Below are 21,391 nucleotides of genomic sequence, written 5' to 3' on the forward strand. Positions count from 1 at the left end.
GGAGAGGGGTCTTGAAAACTCGGTCGTAGCCGATGATCCAGAGCAAGGGGCCCAACACTGACCCCTGCGGAACACCGCACTCGACGAGCCTAAACTTCAGGACCCCATCCCGGTCCGTGTATATAAGTCCGCGATCGTTGCAATAATCTCGGACGACCTCGATAAGATAGTCGGGGACCTCGAACCCTTTCAGGGCCTCCCCGATCACCGGCCAGGGGAGGGAGTTAGAGGCGTTACTGACGTCGTAAGAAACGCCCATCACTACCCTCCCCGCCTCTATTTCGGCCTCCGTCCGGGATAGGACGCGCTTGATTGCGTCGATCGTTGATCTCCCGGCACGGAAACCATACTGGTCGTCCGAGATACCGCCTTTTGCCCTGTTGGATAGATGCTGGACGAGGCGTTCGGCGATAACTCGCTCGAAAATTTTACCCATCTCGTCCAGCAAACACACGGGCCGGTAGGCAAGTCCGGAGACTTGCCCGCCTTCGGCAGGAGCACCAGGCTGGCCTCCTTCCATCTTGTGGGGAACCGTCCGGCCCTCAGGCATTCAGTGAATGTTTTTCGCATTCTGCCGGATAGTTCCCCTGCGGCCAAGGTCCAAGCTCTCCCGGGTATCCCGTCAGGGCCAGGAGCCTTGTTCCTCCTGACCCTTTTGAGAGCCCTCGACAGCTCTTCCTCGTTGACCCCCCACTCCTCCTTCCATTCCGAGATTGCCGTCGGCGGGAATCTCACCTCTCCCCCATCTTTTCTGGGGAAGAGTTTGTCGACTACCACGCCGACAAACCGGGGAGCCAGCGTCTCCGTAAGCGGGGGCGTCCAAGCTTTAAGCTTGTCTAACACGAGCCTGTAAAGACGTCCCCACGGATCCTCCTCTACGCTGTCGAGGAGCTCTCTCCAGGAGCGCCCCTTGGCCGCAAATATGGCTGTGGAGAGAGCCTGGCGGGCGGTACGCCAGGCCTCCCCCGCTTCCTCCTCGTCCAAAGGATCGCCTCTGCCTGCGCGGATCCTTTGCCACCTTCTTTTGGCAGTAACGGAGGAGCGGCGTAGCGCAGCCAACTCCTCCGTCCACCAATACACGGCCTTTCGGGGGGGGGGGGGGGCGACCGGACCCGGGGCATCGCAACGTCGCAGGCCTTGGCCATCACTTGCGCTAGACCCCCGGCCATCCGATCCACGTCCACGTCCTCCCTGTCAGCCACCTCCTCCTCTCCGCCCCATGTAAGGGCGGCTATGGCCGCGTGGAAACGGTCCCCGTCCATTTTCCTGAGGGCCCACCTCCGTTTGTCCCTGTTGACAAGCCGGCGGCGGGCGAGTACCTCCCTGGGGGTGGTGCGGACCGTCATCATAATATACTGATGATTGGAGAGTGTCTCCATGTCCGCAGCCACCGCCAGTCGCGTATATCGCGGGCGACGAGAGCGGTGGACCAAGTCAGGTCCACCACCGACTCCCCCCGCCGCCGCACGCACGTGCTCGCTCGGCCCGTGTTTATCAGTGTCAGGCCGAGGCCCGCCGCCCATTCCTCTGTGGCGTCGCCCCTCCGATCCTGCCGCGGGGAACCCCAAACGCGTGACTTTGCATTAAAATCCCCGGCGACAATAACCCGGCCGGACGAGCATCCGCGAACACAGTCCTCGACTTCAGTCAAGAACTGCTCGTATTCGGCCAGGCTCCAACTTGGAGGGGCGTATATCCCAATTACTGAGATGGGCCCCCAATCCACGCGGACGTACCCTCTCCCCGACTTCTTCGGGACGCCCTGAGGAGATTCCGGCAGATTCCTCCACGTTATCGCGACCGAACCCCCCCCCCCGTCCCCTGCCCAACAAGGGTGGTTCCTTGGGACGTTGTAGGGCTCGGCCGCGATCCCCAGACCACACCCGCGCTCCGCCATTGTCTGGCAGAAAAGATCCTGAGCCGCGCGGGCGCGGTTGAGGTTCGCTTGGAGAACCGGCCAGGCCATTACATACGGCCCACCGAAGAGTCCTCCAGCTCATCCCACCCAACTGAGTCCTTGTTGTTTGCGGACTCCCATTCCGCATCCATATTCTGCGGAGATTCCCTCCCTGTTTCCACAGCAGGTTGGGGGAGTACCGCCTCCTCTGCTGCTACCTCCACCTCCATCTCTTCTGCGGCCCCCCCTCCTGCGGTGCAACCGCCTTCTCCCCAGACGATTTTGGGGGCGGCTTCGTCCTCCTCTTCTTCGGAAGTAGGTTGCTAGGACCGGCGACAAACTTCCCTTCATGGGAGACGGCGAAACCGGAGACCACCAGGTTCTCCACGACTTTCGGCTTTTGCCCGGACCCCGCCCTGGCCCTTGTTGCCTTTGGCGTAGTCACGGGCCCTTTGCCATTTGATTCCCTTCCCTTGACGTTCTTGCACCCTGTGCATCGCGGTCCCCCGATTCGGTAGTCGTGGGGCAAACCCTTACTTTCGCACACTACGCATTTAATGGGAGCGCCGCACTTTTTCGCCGTGTGCCCCTCAGCCCCGCACCTGTAGCAGGCACCTGATCTGTCCTGCTCATTGAGACATTTTGATCTAGTGTGCCCCATCTCCAGGCACTTATAGCACTGGAGTGGCCTCTTTTCCAGCAGGTCGACCTTGGCGTTCGACCACCCCAGTGCCACCCTTCTTTCCCTGGCTAGGGCATTCGCCGTCGCCAGTGGGCATTTGGCCACGACTGTGCACAGACCGTTGCCCATGCGTCTAACGGGCCCGACCGACACAGCCTCCAGTCCTGTCTTCCCTTTCATGGCGAGGATCTCCCTAATCTCTTCTCCCTTCACCGAGTCCTCGAACCCACTTAGCCAGATGTCCGCCGTCATGGTGGGGCGACTCACCCGGACTCCCTCCTTCCCTGCCAAGACCTCGGACATTTTGGCCGCCAGGGTATCTGCCTTTTGGGCATTTCCCTGGCCCGAGATCTCCAGGCTCAAAGCGCCGGTAACTGTTCGCCTGACATTTGGGGCTTTGGCTATCCCTACCTCTTCCAGGGCTATCCTGCTCCTCACTAAACCCATGCATTCGGAGTATTCTCCCTCTGGGCATGTGAGGATGACAGCCGCTGTCCTGGAAACCCGCCTCCTCCTTGTTTCCTTCCCTTTCTGGGCGGGGGGCTGAGAGAGCGGCTTCCTTACCGGCTCAGCCTTCTTCTCCCGAGTCCTTTCCCTCTTCTTTTTCCTCCCAACCACCATAGCCCACGTGTCTCCCGTAGGCTCTTCCACCTTGGTTGTGTCCTTGCCTCCTAGTACCTGGGACCGCGTTTCCTTCGCGGCTCCCGTGGGAATTGGGGCGGGGATAGCCTTCTTCCCCCCTTGTACCTGCGGCTGCGTTTGCTTTTTGGCAGTCGCAGCCGACGTGGGAACGGGGGCGGAAAAAGGAGCCGTCTGTCGCCTTGGTACCTGTGGCTGTGGTTTTTTCGCAGCCGATGTGGGAACGGGCGACGGTTTCTTCTTCCCCTTTCTTTTCTTCTTTTTCCCTCCCTCGCCTTCCGACCCCGTCCGCTTAACGAGCGGTATCTTCGCAACCTCCATCGTCGTCGTCGTTAGTTGCGACTGAGGTTGCGGTTGGGACTGCGGTCGGGACTGAGATGAGTTAAGAGCAAGAATCTCGTTCACCTTTCTCTTTAGAAACTCTATCTCTCTGTCCCTGTCGTCCCCTTTGTCCTGAATCGGGTCCTTTGCAGGCAACGCCGGGTCCAGGATTTTCTTCTTGCCTAACAGCACAGGCCTCACGGCTGCCGGCATGCCCTCCTCCTCCACCTGAGCCAGAACTCTCTCCCTCGAGCTCTCCTCCTCAACTACTTCCATTTCCACCTCCTCGACCGGCTCCCCCACCTCGTTGGGCGGGTTCTCGTCCGAAGAAGAGGAGGTCGACAGGTCTCGCAGCTTCATCCTCTTTGTTGCGATTCCCTTCCTCCTCTCGCGCAAGTCAAAGGTTCCCTCTTTCCTTTCCATCTGAGACTTCAGCCTCTCCAAGTCTTCTTTGAGAGCCTCCATCTCCCTTAGCTGCTGCGCCTTGCTTTCGTGGAGAGCCACTAACTCCTTTTCCTGTTGTACGACTCTCTCGCGCAACTCCTCTATCTCATCGTCCCTATGGGAGCCTCCCATCCTTTCGGCCAACAAGGTTATCGCGGCCTTTATTCTCGCCGCCGATTTGTTAAGTTGGCCCCTCATTGGACCCTGCAGCGCTGATGATTTCTCCATGACCTTGTCTACGCCGTTCACTGCCTCTACAATAATAGACGACAGTGCACTGCTCGGCTCGTCACGGAACCTCTCCATCGCTGTCTTCTCCTCCTTCTTTCTCCCGGCCGAGAGAGTGGCTGCCACACTCTCGTCGTGAAGCTCCCTAAGACTCTGCACTTGGTCGAGTATTTGTTTCTGCGCCTCGCGCAACATCTTGAGGTAACAAACTCCCGTAGTAGGTTTTCGGCCTCTTCCTCCCTCTTTTCCTACATCCTCCAGAACTGGGGCTTTGATGTCTCCCAAGGTCCTAGCCATAGTCTTCTTGGTCTCTCTGACCAAGGACCTGGCCTCCATGACTATTTCTCTGGGGAGGTCTCTGCTCTCCTCATCCTTCTCCTCCTCGCTCGAGATATAGGTGACTCCTTCCGATGGCTCCTCTTCCATCGGCTCATCACCCGTCAGCTCACCCTCCACTGAATCGTGCTCTACCGCTTCGGTATCCTCGGAGTCAGTATCGGCAACTTTCTTTTTGCCTCCCCTTTTCCTCGACCTCGACCGGCCGTCCGCGTCCGAGTCGGAGTGTGAATCCTTCGCTCTGCTGCGGGGTTTCCTCCTCTCTTCCTGGCCTCGGTCCCCCTTGCTTTTCTTTACACACGCTGGTGCAGAAGAGCAGCCCGGCTTGACCGTGCGCTCCGCGCGCTCCTTGCTATTCCTTCTCGAGGAACTCCGACTCCCTTACGTATCACGAGCGATCTTCACTACGCTCGCCTCTGATATATTTTTAAGCCCATCGTTTGTTGACGACGGAGGAAAAACTGGGACTGTATTTCCCTTCCGCCGGGTCCTGGGGGTCCGAATCCCCTGAGCCGGTAAACGTTTTTCCTTTAAGGGGCATTTTCCATAAAGGTTGTGTTGGTTTCTTTTCGGGGTGTCCTTCCCCTAGGCTGGTTGGCCTCGCCCGCCTCACGAGTCCAGCCCACCCGAGCCCTCGGGTATCCCCGGGTTCGCCACACCCGTATCGAGAGCGCCCCCCAAAGGTCCCTAGGGACCCCCAGAGACCGCCCCCGACCCCTGAGGCACCGTCCGCCGATCGACGCCAACGCGAGCACCCCGCCACCCCCGCCCGCGCGCAACGGGGGGTGGCCGGCCGAGAAACCTCGATCCCAGCCCCGGCCGAAGCAAGCTCGATCCCGGTCCCCGCCACGCACGAACGAGAACACCGGAGCACCCACGCCACCGCCGACCCAACGGACTCCGTACTCGTCACCGGCCCTTACGTCCGGTGACACCCGCCGACCCCGACCTGGGAATATGTCCCAGCGGCCCGGCGGGTCTCCCACCCAGGCAGCCCGACCCCGGCCTCCGATTACGTCGGAGCGGCTCGGGACTGCCCTCCGCACCAGGGGAACCGTGGGATCACATCCCTGGTGTGCAATCCCCTGATGCGGGCCTACCCCCAACCCAACCCAGCACCACGTACTGGGCGGATGAGAGGCGGTTATCTCCTCTCCTAGAAGAGGAGATCTTCGTACTCCCATTGGAAGGGCGATCTAGACCCGCAGCGCAACAGCCCGGGTTGCCCCGGACCGCCACGCTCCCGCCAAGGCGGGGCGCAGGCCTTTTGACCCCCCGACCAAGGGAGTACGGTCGACTCTACCCCACCCCGAAAGAGGGAAAGACCCCAGGCCATACACCCTGCCGGAGCACCGGCGTGCAATGGGTGCATGGCCCAACCCCGGGAGTGGGGTGACGTGGAGCGGGAAGAATCCCACCCCCCCTCCGGGCCGGACGGCCGCCGGACCGGGCCATTGCCCGAGAGATCCGACGACCGCCATCAGCCCAGAGGGAGGCAGGGTATCACCCATCCCACCTCTCTCCCCATGGAACCAGTCTCCCCCTCGAGCCTGCCGGAGCACCGGCGTGCAATGGCCGAGAGGGAGCCCCCCAATCCCCTTGGTTTTTTATCGAGGTTTTCCTTCCTCTAGGCCGGTGGGAGAAGTAGAAACCTCTCCCTCACGGTCCCGGCCGACCGGGCGTTTGAAGTCGGGGTCGCCTTCCCTTACCGACGTTTTTGAGTCAGGGAATCTCTTCCCTGACAGGGGCGCCGGACCCTCTTGTGCCCCCAAATCCTGACCAGCCAGATCCTGACCAGTCAAAAATCCGGAGGCACGGCATGCTCTTAGACCCTGTACCTCCTCACCAAGACCTCCCTCCAGTTTGACTGAAGGTACTGTCTCAGTGGATCATTGGTACAAGGAGCCCTCTCACCACGTCAAGGTGGCACGCCACGAGAGAGATCCAAGTGATGATGAACAATATTTACAGTGAATGCGTTAACTTGTCTCGATACAGACGTTGATGTCTGTCAACAACCAGCTAACATTTACAGTTTTCTGTAAAAAAAATATATTTATTGAAATAATATAATATTATATGTTCCTTTAATTCTAAACATGTATACAATATAATATATAACAGCAAAAAATATATATTTAATAAACCTTCCCAGACACACAAAAAAATTTTTCAATTTTATAATATACCTACCAAAAAGTCCTGCTCACAATGGATCTGTCCTCACTCGCATCCATTTCAAAAGACTTGTAAGTCTTCAAGCTGCTTAAAAAAAATATTGCTTTAATTAAATTACATATTAACAATCAATGTAATGAGTTAAGTGAAGTTAGAGGTTAGTGAGGTTAACTATTCGTTTTTCGGGATTTCTGTCAGTGAAACGTGTATGTACATATACTTCTATTATTTAATGTATATTTCAAAGAAAATAAAGTGTTAATCATTAGAACAATAATACGTACCTATTTCTCTGCTTTGATTAAAACTCAACAAACTCAACTTTCAGAAAGAACAATTGCGACTTGCTCCTCACAACGCAACGCAGTAATCCGTAATCCGAGTGCTGAGACAGCAAAGATTAGTCTAGGGGATTTTTCGAAATGAACTGATTGAGTACCACTGCTCGAGCCGATTAGAAATCCGACTACTTGTCGGAAACACCCAGAGCTTAGCATAAGCGTAGCATAAAACCGCTGGACCAATGAGCATCTTATGTAAATCAATATGGCGACTTTATGCTGGATGCTCATTGGTTTAGCGGTCTTATTCTATGCTTATGCAGCTTATGCAATTTTGTGTGCGATGGCCTTTACAAGAAGGGCCTAAGCAGAATGGCTGTCTTTGCAGTGTTTTATGCCTTAAGTCTTATGTAACGCACAATACTGTGTTAATGTTTCCTGTCTTGTGTAGTTATACGTCGCGTATACTACACAAGACAGGAAACATTAACACAGGCTGCGGTCCACTTGACGCTACAAATTCTTTGGAGCGTCCTTCTTCTCTTTCTTTCTTCATTGAAAGAAAAGAGAAGAGAAATGCTTCGAAGCATTTGTAGCGTAAGGGTGCCATTACATGGAGCGCGGAAACGCGGAAGCGCGGAAGACAAAATTTACTAGATTTCCGTCGATCCGTTCCGTCTGTTTTGAATGCCTTAATATTACATGGAGCATATTTTGAGCGGAAAAGCGGAACGGAGAATTATAAAATATTAATTTTTAACGGTATTTATTGATTAAAATGCTTGTATTCAATAGATAAGCTGAAAAGATAAGCATATTAATAAAAATTGCAATGAATTAAGTGAACACAATTTTAAGAAATGAATACAAATGTCTATTTGTCACTATACTGTTCCGCTTTTCCGCGCAAATTGTGCTCCATGTAATATAAGGAGAAACAAACTCGCGGAACGAACGCGTCAAAATCCGTTGTCAACGCGGATACAGTATACTCCATCAAATTTCGGAGCTGTTTAATCACATTGAAAAAAAAAAGCTTTTACACATACTCTTCGATTACTTTATTATTTAATAAAAGTGGCAGTATAATATTATAGATCCAAACATCATGTTGATGGTTATTATGAAGTATATCTTATATGCAAGCCAGGGTACATACATATAGGCTGCGTTAAGTACTGGCAGTGAATATCGAAACGCAGCCATACATACATACACGATAATAGCGGATTCCGCTTTTCCGTTCAAACGTGCGGGACTCAACTCGCGGAAACGCGGAATCTAGTTACTATTCTGTTCCGCGCTTCCGCGTTTCCGCGCTCCATGTAATGGCACCCTAAAGTGGACCGCAGCCACAGTATTGTGCGTTACATAAGACAAAGACTTAAGGCATAAAACACTGCCTTAAGGTTATAAGACAGCCATTCTGTTTAGGCCCTACAACACCCCTTGCAGACGCCTAAAATGCTGCGTTCCCACTATACGCGTCGTGACGCGACGCGCGACGCGTATAGTGGGAAGTACGGAAACCCCTACGGCTCACCAGCGACTGTGTCGCTAGTAGTGGTTATTTGTGCAACTAGTAGCACGTTTTGCTTCGCGCAGCGCGTGAGTCGGGTGCAAGCAGCAAGTTGTGTCGCTTCGTGCAACTAGTTACATCCACAGTACCCACTCTGAAACATAACCTTACTGTGAATAAGTGATAAAATTGCACAAACTTGAAAATTTATATTTTATATTAATATTTTGGTAAATTTGTCACATTCGAAGTTTGACATATTCATGATTGTGTACAACTAACAAAATGTGAAATGTTTTTTGATTTTTTACTGTAGAGGTTTGATTGATTGTGCTATTCATGTATTACATGTTCGAATTTTATGTTTCAGATAATTTTCTAGATTTTATTTTGCTGTCAGAAATAGCTTGTAATATTGAAGACATGAATCACATTATAGTGAAAGATGAAAATAGTATATTACATATGATTTAGATAATGAAAAATGTGACCTTTCAATTTTCTTGCAACTTTGTAATGAGATAAAAAGTAACATTTAATGAGGATTGAAAGAGGTAATTTTTTCGACTCCAAATTTATCATTTATTGTATTTATTTCTATTGAAGTCACTTTTTCGTGATGATGGAATATGTTCCCATTCACGAATCTCTACCCCTATCATAAACCCAGGACTGAATTGTCATTTTCAGGTTATTTCCTACGACAAGGTGTTTTGATTAAAAAATGTAATGGAGGTTTTGATAAAAAAAATATTTTCACAAGAATTTCAAATATGAGAAAATACGTGATTTATTGCTAAAAGTACATGGTATTAAAACGTCTCTAAGTACTATTAAAAGAACCCTTTCATCATTTGGCCTATGAAGAAAAAATATTGAAGAAAGTGATATTAAAGAAATATGCCGGGCTATTGTGGAAGAACTTCACTCAGCTGGTTACAATTTAGGATATACGTCATTGTGGTTGAAATTGAAAAAAAAGTATGGTCTGACTGTAAAGAGGAATACAGTGTATAATATCTTGAAAATTGCAGATCCAGAGGGTCTGGCAGACAGATTTGCTAATAAGCTTCGCAGAAGGGAGTACCTTAGTCCAGGTCCAAATTTTATGTGGCATACAGATGGTTACGATAAATTAAAACCGTTTGGTTTTGCGATACATGGTTGTATTGATGGCTTTTCGAGGATGATTCTGTGGTTAGAAGTTGCAACAACGAATAATGACCCAAAAGTGACAGCACATTATTTCTTATCAACAATATTCAGTTTCACTTCGGCAAGTCGATATTTTTTTGCTTGGTCCAATTCTATCGTCTTGGCACCTGCGATTGGCTCCTTTATGTGAATGAATTTACTTCTTTCATCTATCTTGTGTTTCCATTCGATATGAATAATTTGTTTTACATTTTTATTAACACCAACCTAAAAAGAATAAAGGAAAAGTTATTCCAAGAACTCCCTAGTGTACATATGAAATGTAAATCTTCATTAATTCCTTTCGAAATCAGTGACGATAAATATTCTCTATTTAGGCAGAATGTAGGATTGATAAATTTTTCGAATACCTTTCTATGTCTTAAAAATGAAAACTGATAAAAATAAATAATGCAATATCCAAAACCTTTACTTTTTTTCAAAAGAATTTGTCCCAGAAGAATTGTTTCCTTCTCCGTCAATAATAGCCATTATTTCCTGAAATCTTTTCTTTTTACCTTCATTTTTGAAGTTCGGATCTGCAAAGTTACATTAACATAACTTAATTCAATTTACATTAAACTATCAGAATAAGGATACTCACGTTTTGATAAATTAGCATAAAAAATTATGTACTCAATTTTTCCGGCGATTAATTGAAATTCATCATTAATTAATTCGAGAACACATTGTTCATTATCCGAATCATAGTAGACAAGACTACCCCAGTAAAACAGGAACGTGGAATCCACGTTTCTTTCATGTGGACCAGCGACGTAGAATTCACGTAGACAATCGAGTGGATCATCCGCTTAAAAACGGTAGTCGGATCCACGTGGATGAGATCATCGATTCGACGTGGAATTTACGTGAAAGTTTCACGTCCCTTACAGAAAAAAGTACTAAAAATACACAGTAATAAATTACTGGATTACTGGTGCTTATTATTGTTAGTATTGAATTACTCACTCAAAAAAAACCTCTTAATACTAGAGGACACTGATTTCCGATATTTACCCGGCATAAAAAAAATTATTTTTATTGAAATTTTATTACTAATTTATAACTAAATTTGAATTTGTTTCTTAAGATGCAGTCTATGATTATAAATATTTTCTCGTATTTGAAAAACTCAGAAAAACACACTTACCTTGGTGGGATTCGAACTCGGGACCTCTGGATCGTGAGATACTTGCTTCTGGAAAGTAAGTTTTTACACATTTAAAACGAACTCTGCAGTTTTGTGTTGGCAGTTTGACAGTACTATTTTCATCTTTCACTATAATGTGATTCATGTCTTCAAAATTACAAGCTATTTCTGACAGCAAAATAAAATCTAGAAAATTATCTGAAACATAAAATTCGAACATGTAATACATGAATAGCACAATCAATCAAACCTCTACAGTAAAAAATCAAAAAACATTTCACATTTTGTTAGTTGTACACAATCATGAATATGTCAAACTTCGAATGTGACAAATTTACCAAAATATTAATATAAAATATAAATGTTCAAGTTTGTGCAATTTTATCACTTATTCACAGTAAGGTTATGTTTCAGAGTGGGTACTGTGGATGTAACTAGTTGCACGAAGCGACACAACTTGCTGCTTGCACCCGACTCACGCGCTGCGCGAAGCAAAACGTGCTACTAGTTGCACGAATAACCACTACTAGCGACACAGTCGCTGGTGAGCCGTAGGGGTTTCCGTAGGGAAGTGGGAACGCAGCAAAGTGGATGTGGCGCTGCTGTAAGCGTCCCACGAAAATCGTCGGCATTGCGTCTCTCTCAGACTTCTCTCGTTTCTGGCATTTTAGCACGTGTATTTGATTTGTTCGGTAAATTGGCATCCGTATTGTCCTCTGACAAGAGGCAGGAGCCAAAACAAATAAAGTAAATTGGCATGAATGTAATTTAATTAAAAAATTAATTTTTCTTCTTGAGTGATAGTAAAAATGAGCAAAGCTAACCTTAAGGAAACGTAAGTATTATTTTGTTTCAATGCGTCCCTAGTATGTACACTACATTTTTTTCAAATTTTTTTTTCTTTTTAACACGTGTGTTTTGCTTTGATAATTGTTCTTGCATTATATTCACAGATTTGAAGTAGAATGCAGGCATGGAGCGTTTTATACTGGCGGTAATATACAAGTAGGTATTTTAAAAGAATTGATCTGTTTTGTCATATTTACAATACACCTTTTCATTTCAGTGGAATGCGAACGCAGAGTATTTATTTTGCCAGAAAGGAGGCACTGTGTCCATGCTATCTATGAGTAAAGGCTCTGTGATATCGTCACTGGGTATAACAGAGGCTGATCAACAGGAGGATACGATAAATTGTTTTGCTCTTTGTAATGAAGATGCAGGCATAATCACTTATCACAAAAGTGGACTGTTCAAATTATGGGATTGGAAAAGTAGTTGATCAGATTCAAATTTATATTGTCTTCAATATTCTTATCTGTGACACTACTGTTTTTTTTGTTATTTATACTTATTACAGCTAGTAAGTTAACAAAACTATGGAAATCTATTCATAAAGGACCTGTAATGCGAATAACTCTGTCAAATAATGATGTTTTAATGGCATCTGGTGGAAGCGATGGAACTGTCAGATTATGGGATTTGCAACATCACACATGTACACACAGTCTCAGAGGAATACAGGGAGTAATCAGGTAATTTATGTATACAGTATATGTAAAATAAAATGTATTTTAAAAATATTGCTCTGAGTTATATCGACATTTTCATTTTTGTTTAGCATATTAGAATTTCATCCAAATAGGGAAAAATCACTTCTGTTTGGCGCTGGTGATAATACAAAGATCTATGGTTGGGACATTGCTACTGGACAAGAGAAAATTGTTCTTTCTGGACATTTTAGTAAAGTCACATCACTTAACTTTCACGAAAATGGAAATTATTTAGTCAGGTAATAAAAAGAAAAGATATGTAAATAAAGGCACTGTGAAATATAAATGTGATATATATATATATATATATCCACAGTTCAGGAAGAGATCGAGTGCTAATTTTATGGGACATATTGACTGGAACGTCAATACGTGTTTTACCAGTATACGAAGGAATTGAGGGTACTTTTATAATACCTGCGAAATGTCTGCCGGCATTTATTAAATCGCGTAAAAGCGATGGCATATACATTGCTTCAGCTGGTGAAAAAGGTATGTTGATGGTTGATGTATAGTTTACGCTTTGATCACATTCTTACACGGGTAACAAGGAAATGTGTAATTTAACATGAAAAATTTTCTAGGTGTTGTTAAAATCTTGGAGATGACAACAGGCAAGCAGATTTATGTGCAGGACGATTCTTTAGTACCGCCGGCTAAGGAAGAAGGGGGCTTATCAATTACACATTTACTTTACAATAGCATCCATAATATTTTTGCTGTGGTGTCTGTTGATCATAACATAATTATTCATTCATTGGAATTATTTGAATGCAAAAAGCAAGTAAGTTGGTATAAAATTACTTGGTATAAAATTATATAGAAATTCTATATTGATACAAATTTTAAATTACGTCAGTTGGTAGGCTACAGCGATGAAATTCTAGACGTTGCGTATCTTGGAGATAACGACAGTCATCTCGCAATTGCGACTAATAGTTGTGACATAAAACTTTATGAAATTCTCTCTATGAATTGTCAACTATTGTGCGGTCATACTGACAGCGTTTTGGCACTCGCTACGACTCTAGCAAATGTAAATCTGCTTGTGTCTTCTGCTAAGGTATTTTTATATTATATTTTTATATTTTATATTATATTATATTTTTTAATAATATCTGTATAATATATATATAATAGTGCTTAGTGCAGTTTATTGTTCCCAATTACAATTTATCTTATACGCCTTTTACTTACAACCTTCAACTCCAATTAACTTTTTATAAATTGAGGTATACGCAAAATGTGAGTCGGGATATATACCGGGTGTCCTAAAAGTTCCGGAACAGTAAATATCTCTAAAATAAAGCATTTTTGAGATAAATGTTTCAAAAATTTGTAAGATTTTTAAGTGGCACATTAAGTAGTAATGTTAGTGTGATTTTAAATAACATTATTAAAGTCACGTAAAAATCACTTAAAAATTTTCAAGTGCATGATCAGATCAATTTCGACAAAAGTGGACTTTGATTTTCCTCTGTATTTTTCATATACAGGGTGTTCTTGGGTTAAATGGCCAAGTTTGAAATATGAATTTAGTATCTCAAAATAAAAAAATTTTCCTCTGGAGGTATGCTCGCAAATACTGTATTTAAGAGATATTTACTTGCAGAACTATTATGAATAAATAATTTCGAAATAATATAGGTTTATCTATAATTTCGAAATAATGTAGCTTTACAGCTTTAAATTAAAATAATTATCCTCTTTACTACTTTACAGTAATTAAAGTTTAACTATAAATATAAATATCTTGATCAAAATTTAACACCAATAGATTTTTTGAATGTTTTCAAGCAAAAAGTGTATGAAATGCCTGTTAATGACCTTCAATTATAAATTAAAACGGAGGATAGTACAAGCATGCGAAGAAATAACAGACGTACAATGTCAGTCAGTCACTTGGTCTCTCACCGATAGGTGCAGGAGACGTTTGTCTCCGGCCTGACCTGAAAGCCATCATTTTAAACTAAATATTTAATACTTTTTTGATTACTGTAAAGCAGTAAAGAGGATAATTATTTTTATTTTAATTACTGTTAAGCAGTAAAGAGGATAATTGTTTCAATTTTGATTACTGTTTAGCAGTAAAGAGGATAAACCTATATTATTTCGGAATCATTCATTCTTAATTTTGTAACTTTAGAAGTCAATACTTGAACGAAGCGTTTGCGAGCATAACACCAGAGGAAAATATTTCTTATTTTGAGATCCTAAATTCATATTTCAAGTTTGGCCGTTTAACCCTGTATAATTAATATTTACATTTATATAAAATTATTATTTGTAGGATAATAGTGTTCGCGTATGGCTATTGGATAAAGAGACATCGAGGATGTCTTGCATTGGACATGCTGTTAGGCATACAGCGTCGATTAGTTCTGTTGCAATATCTCAGACATCACTTAAATTCTTCAGCACTGTTGCTCAAGATTCATGCCTGAAACTGTGGGAATTACCCAACAATCTCGAATTACATGGTAAGTCAGAGAGTATGATTTCTTAAATAAAATCCATATATATGGAATGTGAGCAGTATGGAATCTCACTTCTTTCAACCTTATTAATTAAATCTAATTAATTTCTAATTAATACAGTTGTACTCAGATGTGCGTGATGTTGGTTATAATAAACTGGGCAACAAAATTATCGCAACAAAAATTTTCGTCAAAAATTTGCCCAACTTCAAATAAGCACAATTCCGCGAAAAATTGTCATATCTGACTGTTTTTTTTTTCATTTTAAAGGGTGAAGTCTGTATTTTAAGGAACCATTGTTCGATTTTGAATTTAGCCTCCCCCCTTCCGCCAAAAATAAGGACGTGTTTTTTCTCCGAAAAATTGCATACTTTGACACATTCTACGGAGTAGAATGAATTTTTTTCGTAACTATCATAGCAGCCATCGTAAAATATAGACTTTTCCCTGCAAATTAAAAAAAAAAATAAGTCCGTACGATTTTTTTTCGCCGAGTTATGGCTTATCAAAGTTACCTATGCATTTTTGTGCATTCAATCACCGCCAACATTAGCATTACAAGATGGACACTACGGGGAGGTTGCTGGTCGGATTTTGCCCATCGTGTGTGTGTGCGTGCGTGCGTGCATGCGTGCGTGCGTGCGTCGTGTTAGCAGAGATTTGCACAAACTAATTTTTATTCAAACGAGGCATTGTTACGATTTTGTCTTTTGTTTTCCAAATGAGCAATACAATACAGTGACTGCAATACTGTGAAGTTTTGTAATACTGAAGTAAGTAACTTCACAGTACATTACTTCTCTAAGTAACTTCACAGTATTGCAATCACTGTATTGTATCGTTCATTCGGAAAACAAAAGACAAAATCGTATTCAAACAATGCCTCGTTTGAATAAAAATTAGTTTATGCAAATCTCTGCTAACAAACACGCGCGCACGCGCACGCGCACGCGCACGCGCACGCACGCACGCACGCACGCACGCACGCACGCACGCACGCACGCACGCACGCACGCACGCACGCACGCACGCACGCACGCACGCACGATACAGACTTCAACCTTTAAAATAAAAAAAAAAAAACTTTTAGATATGACAATTTTTCGCGGAGTTGTGCTTATTTGAAGTTGGGCAAATTTTTGACGAAAATTTTTGTTGCGATAATTTTGTTGCCTAGTGTATTAAAACACGTGTTAAAAATTTAAAAATAATGCAGATAAATTTAAATGAATAGAATCTCAATTTTTATAACATATGTAGATATATAAGTAATTATAAAAATTATGTATGATTAAAAATATATGATTTTTATTTACGTTAGGAATACATGTACATACATATGTATTCTTATAAATATACATTGCGTGTATGTATGTATTGAGATGATCTTTTTAATGTCTACAGATCAAGCTTTATCATTAAATACAAGCTGTACAATATTAGCGCACGAAAAAGAGATAAACTGTGTAACCATCTCACCAAATGACAAACTGATCGCTACAGCGTCGCAAGATAAGACTGCTAAGGTACGTCATTGCATAAATCAAATTTATCTTACGCATGTGCCGCATGTGCATGACTAATTTAAAAATTATGATAGTCTACAAGAATTATAATATAATGATTATCTGTAGTTGTGGTCCACTGAGAATTTGGAATTGCTCGGTGTGTTTCACGGTCACCGGAGAGGCGTATGGTGCGTTCGATTCTCGCCGATTGATCAAGTGCTCTTAACAACATCCGCTGACTGTACCATGAAACTCTGGTCTTTAACGGAACTTAATTGTCTGAAGGTAACTAAAAGAAAAAATAAATTACTTCTTTTTTGATGTTCATAGATTTAACAATTAAAGTAATTTAAATCGACCTGACTGGCAATATATATAACGTCTTTCCGATATGAACATTGAAAAACTGTGAGCCAACTTGGTTTGTCGGATTCACACAGCACTTTTTTCAGATCGATATCGAGACATTATTAATTTTGACCATGGTTTTGGTCAGTTGATGTAATTTCTAAATTCAATAGTTTTTAATTTTATTGCGAAAAATATTACCTTAATTCGGAATTGGCACGACACCCGCACGGTATACGGGAGGTTCCAGGTTCAAACCCTGGCTGGGGTAATATTTTTCGCAATAAAATTAAAAACTATTGAATTTAGAAATTACATCAACTGACCAAAACCATGGTCAAAATTAATAATGTCTCGATATCGATCTGAAAAAAGTGCTGTGTGAATCCGACAAACCAAGTTGGCTCACAGTTTTTCAATGTTCATATCGGAAAGACGTTATATATATTGCCAGTCAGGTCGATTTAAATTACTTTAATTGTTATTCTATATACTGGCGAAAGAAATTTATTATTCTGTTCATAGATTTATTTGTAATGTGTAATTGCTCTTGTTTTTGTCGCAGACGTTTGAAGGACATGAATCTTCCGTTTTAAGAGGAGAATTTCTGTCGCGCGGTATGCAGCTAATTACGTCGGGCGGAGACGGTCTTCTGAAATTGTGGAATATTAAAACATCCGAGTGCGTATCTACCTTGCACCAACATGAAAGCCACGTTTGGACACTCGCAGGTGATCCTATTTGTGATTCATGAAAATCTAACCAGTATTGTTATAAATACGTATATATGTATTTATAACAATACTAGTTATATAATTTATATAATATTATATAATATATGTGTGTTTTTGACATTGATTCTACTTGTCATGCAGTCACCAAGGATCAGAAACATATTATTAGCGGGGGTAGCGATTCATTGTTGGTTATTTGGAGAGATGTAACTGAAGAAAGGAAAGCACGAGCTGCGTCGGAAAAAGCGCAGCTTGTGCTCGAGGAGCAAAAGTTGGCCAATTTACTAAAAGCTGAACAACTGCAGACTGCGTTACAGTTGGCTCTAAAGCTAGAGCGACCGTCACAAGTTCTCAAGATTGTAGAAGGTATAATTATTCGTATTGAACAGTGACGTCTCTTTGTATCTGATGTAGCACTGATATATCGATGTGTGTACCTGCATGCATGCTTGCATGCATATGCATGTACATATTTTTCTAAGATTATTATAAGACTTTTTTTATAACAGCTATATTGAAGAAAGGACACAACGAGTTTGCAGAAATAATAAAGGAATTAAAACTATTCCGCAAGGAATCGTTACTCAGGTGTGCAGTTACATGGAATATGAATAGCCGGAACTCACATGCTGCTCAGGTATGGTATGAAATTTAATAATTTACTGTATAGAAATGAAATACCCCCAGGTAGCAAGATGACGTCTAAAGACGTCTTAATGACGTTAGAGGACGTCATTAAGACGGAATTAATACGTCATTTGACATCACTCTGCTACCTGGGAGTTTTAATAATATATGTTATATATAATTATTGTATAACTATATAGGGTGTTCAAAAATTCAAACTTTCAGGAATTGTTAGAGGCACTATAAGGATTATTTTTTGCACATGGACCTGGGGTCGGAAACATATCGTTACATCGCTAGTGTTGATGAGTGATGTCATATATAGAAGGATGTCTTAGAGCAGGTGCTCGAAGTGTTGTCCCCCATGAGCTTTGCACAGACGATAGCGCCGAACCATGGACCGGCGGACTCTGACAAACATGTTGGGATCGTCCTTGATTTCACCTGGCTCAGAGACTTTTGCCGCCGACATTCCTAACGTCGTAGCGATGTAACACATTTCCGATCCCGGATCCATTTGCAAAAAATGATCTTTATGGTGCTCCCGACAATCTCTGAAAGTTTGTTGGTTGAATTTCTGAATACTCTGTATATTAAATATAATTAAGTATAATATTGTATGATAATTATATTAAATATACATTTATTATATAATTGTATATTTAATATAATAATTGTGTATGTAATATACATGTAAAAATTTATTAATTTTATTAGAATTTTTCTAATTTTAAAAAATTTCTGATATATTAAAGAGAATACACTTTCTTACATATGCGCGAGCATCTTTGAATGCTCTTTAGCTTTTAATCTTGTTATTATTTCTAGGCGGTTATAAGTGCCTTAATAACAGAGATTGGGATGCAGGAGCTGCAGACATCGGATTTATTTTCCACTCTGGAAGTTATGATTCCTTATACCGATAGACATTTTAAAAGGTTAACAAAACTTTTGCAAGATCTTCACTTGTTAACATATACTTTTAATCGTATGAAACCTGATATTATATCAATTGGCACTAAATAAGTTATACACATATATTACGTATAGGTATTGTATATACATATATAATACATAGATGTGTGTTTGTATATATGTAAGTTGTACAAATTCTATTTTTTATACTTTTTGCTTTTATTCCAGATATATATTGATTTTAAACCATTATATCTGTGTTTTATATTACGAATTATATTTTAAGATGGATTTTGTCTTTGCGGGTAAGTCGCATAATAATATGATAATACAAGGTGAATGCTATCGAGAGTCTATCTATATGCGCAATCACGCCGTGATAAAACTTACAAGTTCACGAGGTGTTCACGGAGATAAGAGAGAAATTTCATTACACAGAAATATGAATCATGGACCGTTATATAGAACTTGTAGCATCTTTTTCACAACGCGAGTAAACGATTGTAGATGAATTCCGAGAATTCACTTAACGATATCTGATATTAAAATCGCGCGTTAAATTGGTGTTAAACGATCGTGTGTAAATTACACAATTATAAATGAATACGAGAATCTACATTGTAAGTCTTAAACATATAATGAATGTATGCATTGATGTCACAAGTTGCTACACGAGAGTATACGTGTGTATATGCGTGTGCATGTAATGTATGTATGCGAGTTCAAGCAAGCCTGGAGGAGCACCATGAGAGAGTGGGAGCGAGCTTTGGTCTCGCTGTCTGGTTTTCAGTAAATTTGCTCGCCCGACCACACTCACGGATCACAAGGAAAGATCAGTCGGAATCTATTAGCGGTGCTGTTAAGTGACAGAAATGTACTTGAGAATGATCCCCCGAGAAAGGGTCTTCGTCCTGATACTTCTCGTATATCTGTCGGGAATGCTGTTGCTTGCGGACGCAACCAAAGTGTAAGCCGCACAATTAATTCTATTATTAACGGCAAGGAAAAGAGAAAAAAGGATAAAAAAAATATAACATCAGCGGTTGAAAAGGCAAGCGTGATTTTTGTAACAACGTATATAGATTATTTCTTACAGACAGAACGAAAAAAAAAAAAAAAAAAAAAACCACAAGGGCCATACAGATACACGCCGGTATTCATCGTCGGATCTTATTTTAAGACTGTTAACCAATGTTTTAAGATGCTAATACGGCTCTGTGATTGGTTTATAGCATCTTAAGATTGTACTTAAGACGGTCTTAAATATAAGAACCGACTATGAATACCGGCCTATATATGTCGATTTATAAAATTTAATATATTAAAAGAAATAAAATGTCACTATAATTTAGATTTAGATATAAGAATATTACGAGAATCAATTGGAAATCTAAAGAGCATAAAGCCGTAACAAGGTGTCAGCGTTAATAATTATATATTAAACAGATTTGTGTTAAACAGATCTACAGACGTTTCGGTCTATTACGAGACCATTTTCAGTGTAGAGTTACAGAATAAGTAAATCGGTTAAAAAATTATCGCATGGTTATAGTTACACATTGGTTATACAAGAATAGTCAATCACTTAAATATCGCATTTGTAATTATAACCATGCGATAATTTTAACCGATTCACTATTCTGTAACTCTACACTGAAGATAGTCTCATAATAGACCGAAACGTCTGTAAATCTGTTTAACACAAATATATAATTATTAACGCTGACACCTTGTTACGGCTCTATGCTCTTTAGATTTTCAATTGATTCTTTAATCGTCTGAGCCTTTATTATATACTTATATTACGAACAGCTTTACCTGTTTTTATTTAAATTTCACAGTTAATATAGTTAATATAAATAACAGAATTTTTTAACAGGTACTCAAAATTCTCATTTTTGCCGTGAAAAACGATCGAGTGCGAAGCGATTCTTTCAGTAACGTCATGCGTTGGTGGTTTTTACGAGATATATGCTTCCATAAATTTTGCAAAACCGCGCGAGCCGTCGCTTTCATCATTATCCTTCCGCACTGAAAAAATACTACGGAACAAAGAAAAAAAATGGAAATGCGCTAATCCCAATATGTTCGATCTTTATCTTTGTTTTCCCGTCCGCGGGAATAATATATCATTTTTTACGTAAGCCGGGCATGTGCGTTTGCGCATCTGATTGTAAAGAAGCGCGGAGCGGTGAAATAAAATTCGTTCAATCAACTGTTTTCAACCTTGCAAAATTTTATAGTTGCTTTCGAACTTATTAGTGCATAACGTTTGACCTTCGGGTCCTCGTATATGCGATCGACCACCGGTCGTTGTTAAACGAATCGAAGTGTAAATTATATCAGGGAGCGAAAAGTCC

The 21,391-nt window shown here is 42.2% G+C and overlaps 3 protein-coding genes and 2 long non-coding RNA genes across 14 annotated transcripts in view; 3 read left to right on the forward strand and 2 right to left on the reverse strand.

Moving 5' to 3' along the window:
* The window catches only part of LOC143895761 (uncharacterized), a 134,436-nt gene that overhangs the window by 18,721 nt on the left and 94,324 nt on the right, over positions 1-21,391 (forward strand). The window lies entirely within an intron of this gene.
* Positions 6,497-7,208, reverse strand: LOC143895757 (uncharacterized). The gene is made up of 3 exons (XR_013256447.1): positions 7,010-7,208; positions 6,741-6,809; positions 6,497-6,586 (listed from the first exon to the last, which is right to left on the reverse strand). It is a non-coding gene; the product is annotated as an uncharacterized LOC143895757 (long non-coding RNA).
* Positions 9,298-11,406, reverse strand: LOC143895763 (uncharacterized). Of its 9 annotated transcripts, none has more exons than XR_013256456.1 (5): positions 11,151-11,385; positions 10,870-11,067; positions 10,324-10,621; positions 10,153-10,258; positions 9,298-9,947 (listed from the first exon to the last, which is right to left on the reverse strand). It is a non-coding gene; the product is annotated as an uncharacterized LOC143895763 (long non-coding RNA). The 9 variants fall into 9 exon arrangements; XR_013256455.1 differs by having other exon boundaries at positions 11,208-11,380; XR_013256458.1 differs by having other exon boundaries at positions 9,298-9,517; positions 9,613-9,947; positions 10,870-11,345.
* Positions 11,430-19,283, forward strand: LOC143895759 (transducin beta-like protein 3). Its single transcript, XM_077403092.1, has 15 exons — positions 11,430-11,704; positions 11,823-11,874; positions 11,936-12,143; positions 12,230-12,404; positions 12,491-12,661; positions 12,739-12,914; positions 13,007-13,206; positions 13,282-13,485; positions 14,713-14,902; positions 16,304-16,425; positions 16,534-16,692; positions 17,321-17,486; positions 17,631-17,855; positions 17,999-18,126; positions 18,945-19,283. Exons 1-15 carry the CDS (start codon positions 11,679-11,681, stop codon positions 19,140-19,142), a joined length of 2,400 nt encoding a protein of 799 aa, XP_077259218.1. The 5' UTR covers positions 11,430-11,678; the 3' UTR covers positions 19,143-19,283.
* Positions 19,421-21,391, forward strand: part of LOC143895760 (pH-sensitive chloride channel 2) — a 30,420-nt gene continuing 28,449 nt past the window's right edge. The window contains exon 1 of one of the 2 annotated variants that reach the window (XM_077403094.1): positions 19,421-20,082. Coding sequence is in view for 1 of the 2 variants with exons in the window: in XM_077403093.1 (XP_077259219.1) it covers positions 19,904-19,998 (95 nt within the window). In the remaining variant the exon portion in view is untranslated. The remainder of the gene's footprint in view (positions 20,083-21,391) is intronic. The other variant, XM_077403093.1, reaches the window with a different exon arrangement.

The sequence above is a fragment of the Temnothorax americanus genome, unplaced genomic scaffold, assembly GCF_048541705.1.
Source record: "Temnothorax americanus isolate GAGA-0224 unplaced genomic scaffold, ASM4854170v1 Scaffold169, whole genome shotgun sequence".
NCBI classification, from domain to species: domain Eukaryota; kingdom Metazoa; phylum Arthropoda; class Insecta; order Hymenoptera; family Formicidae; genus Temnothorax; species Temnothorax americanus.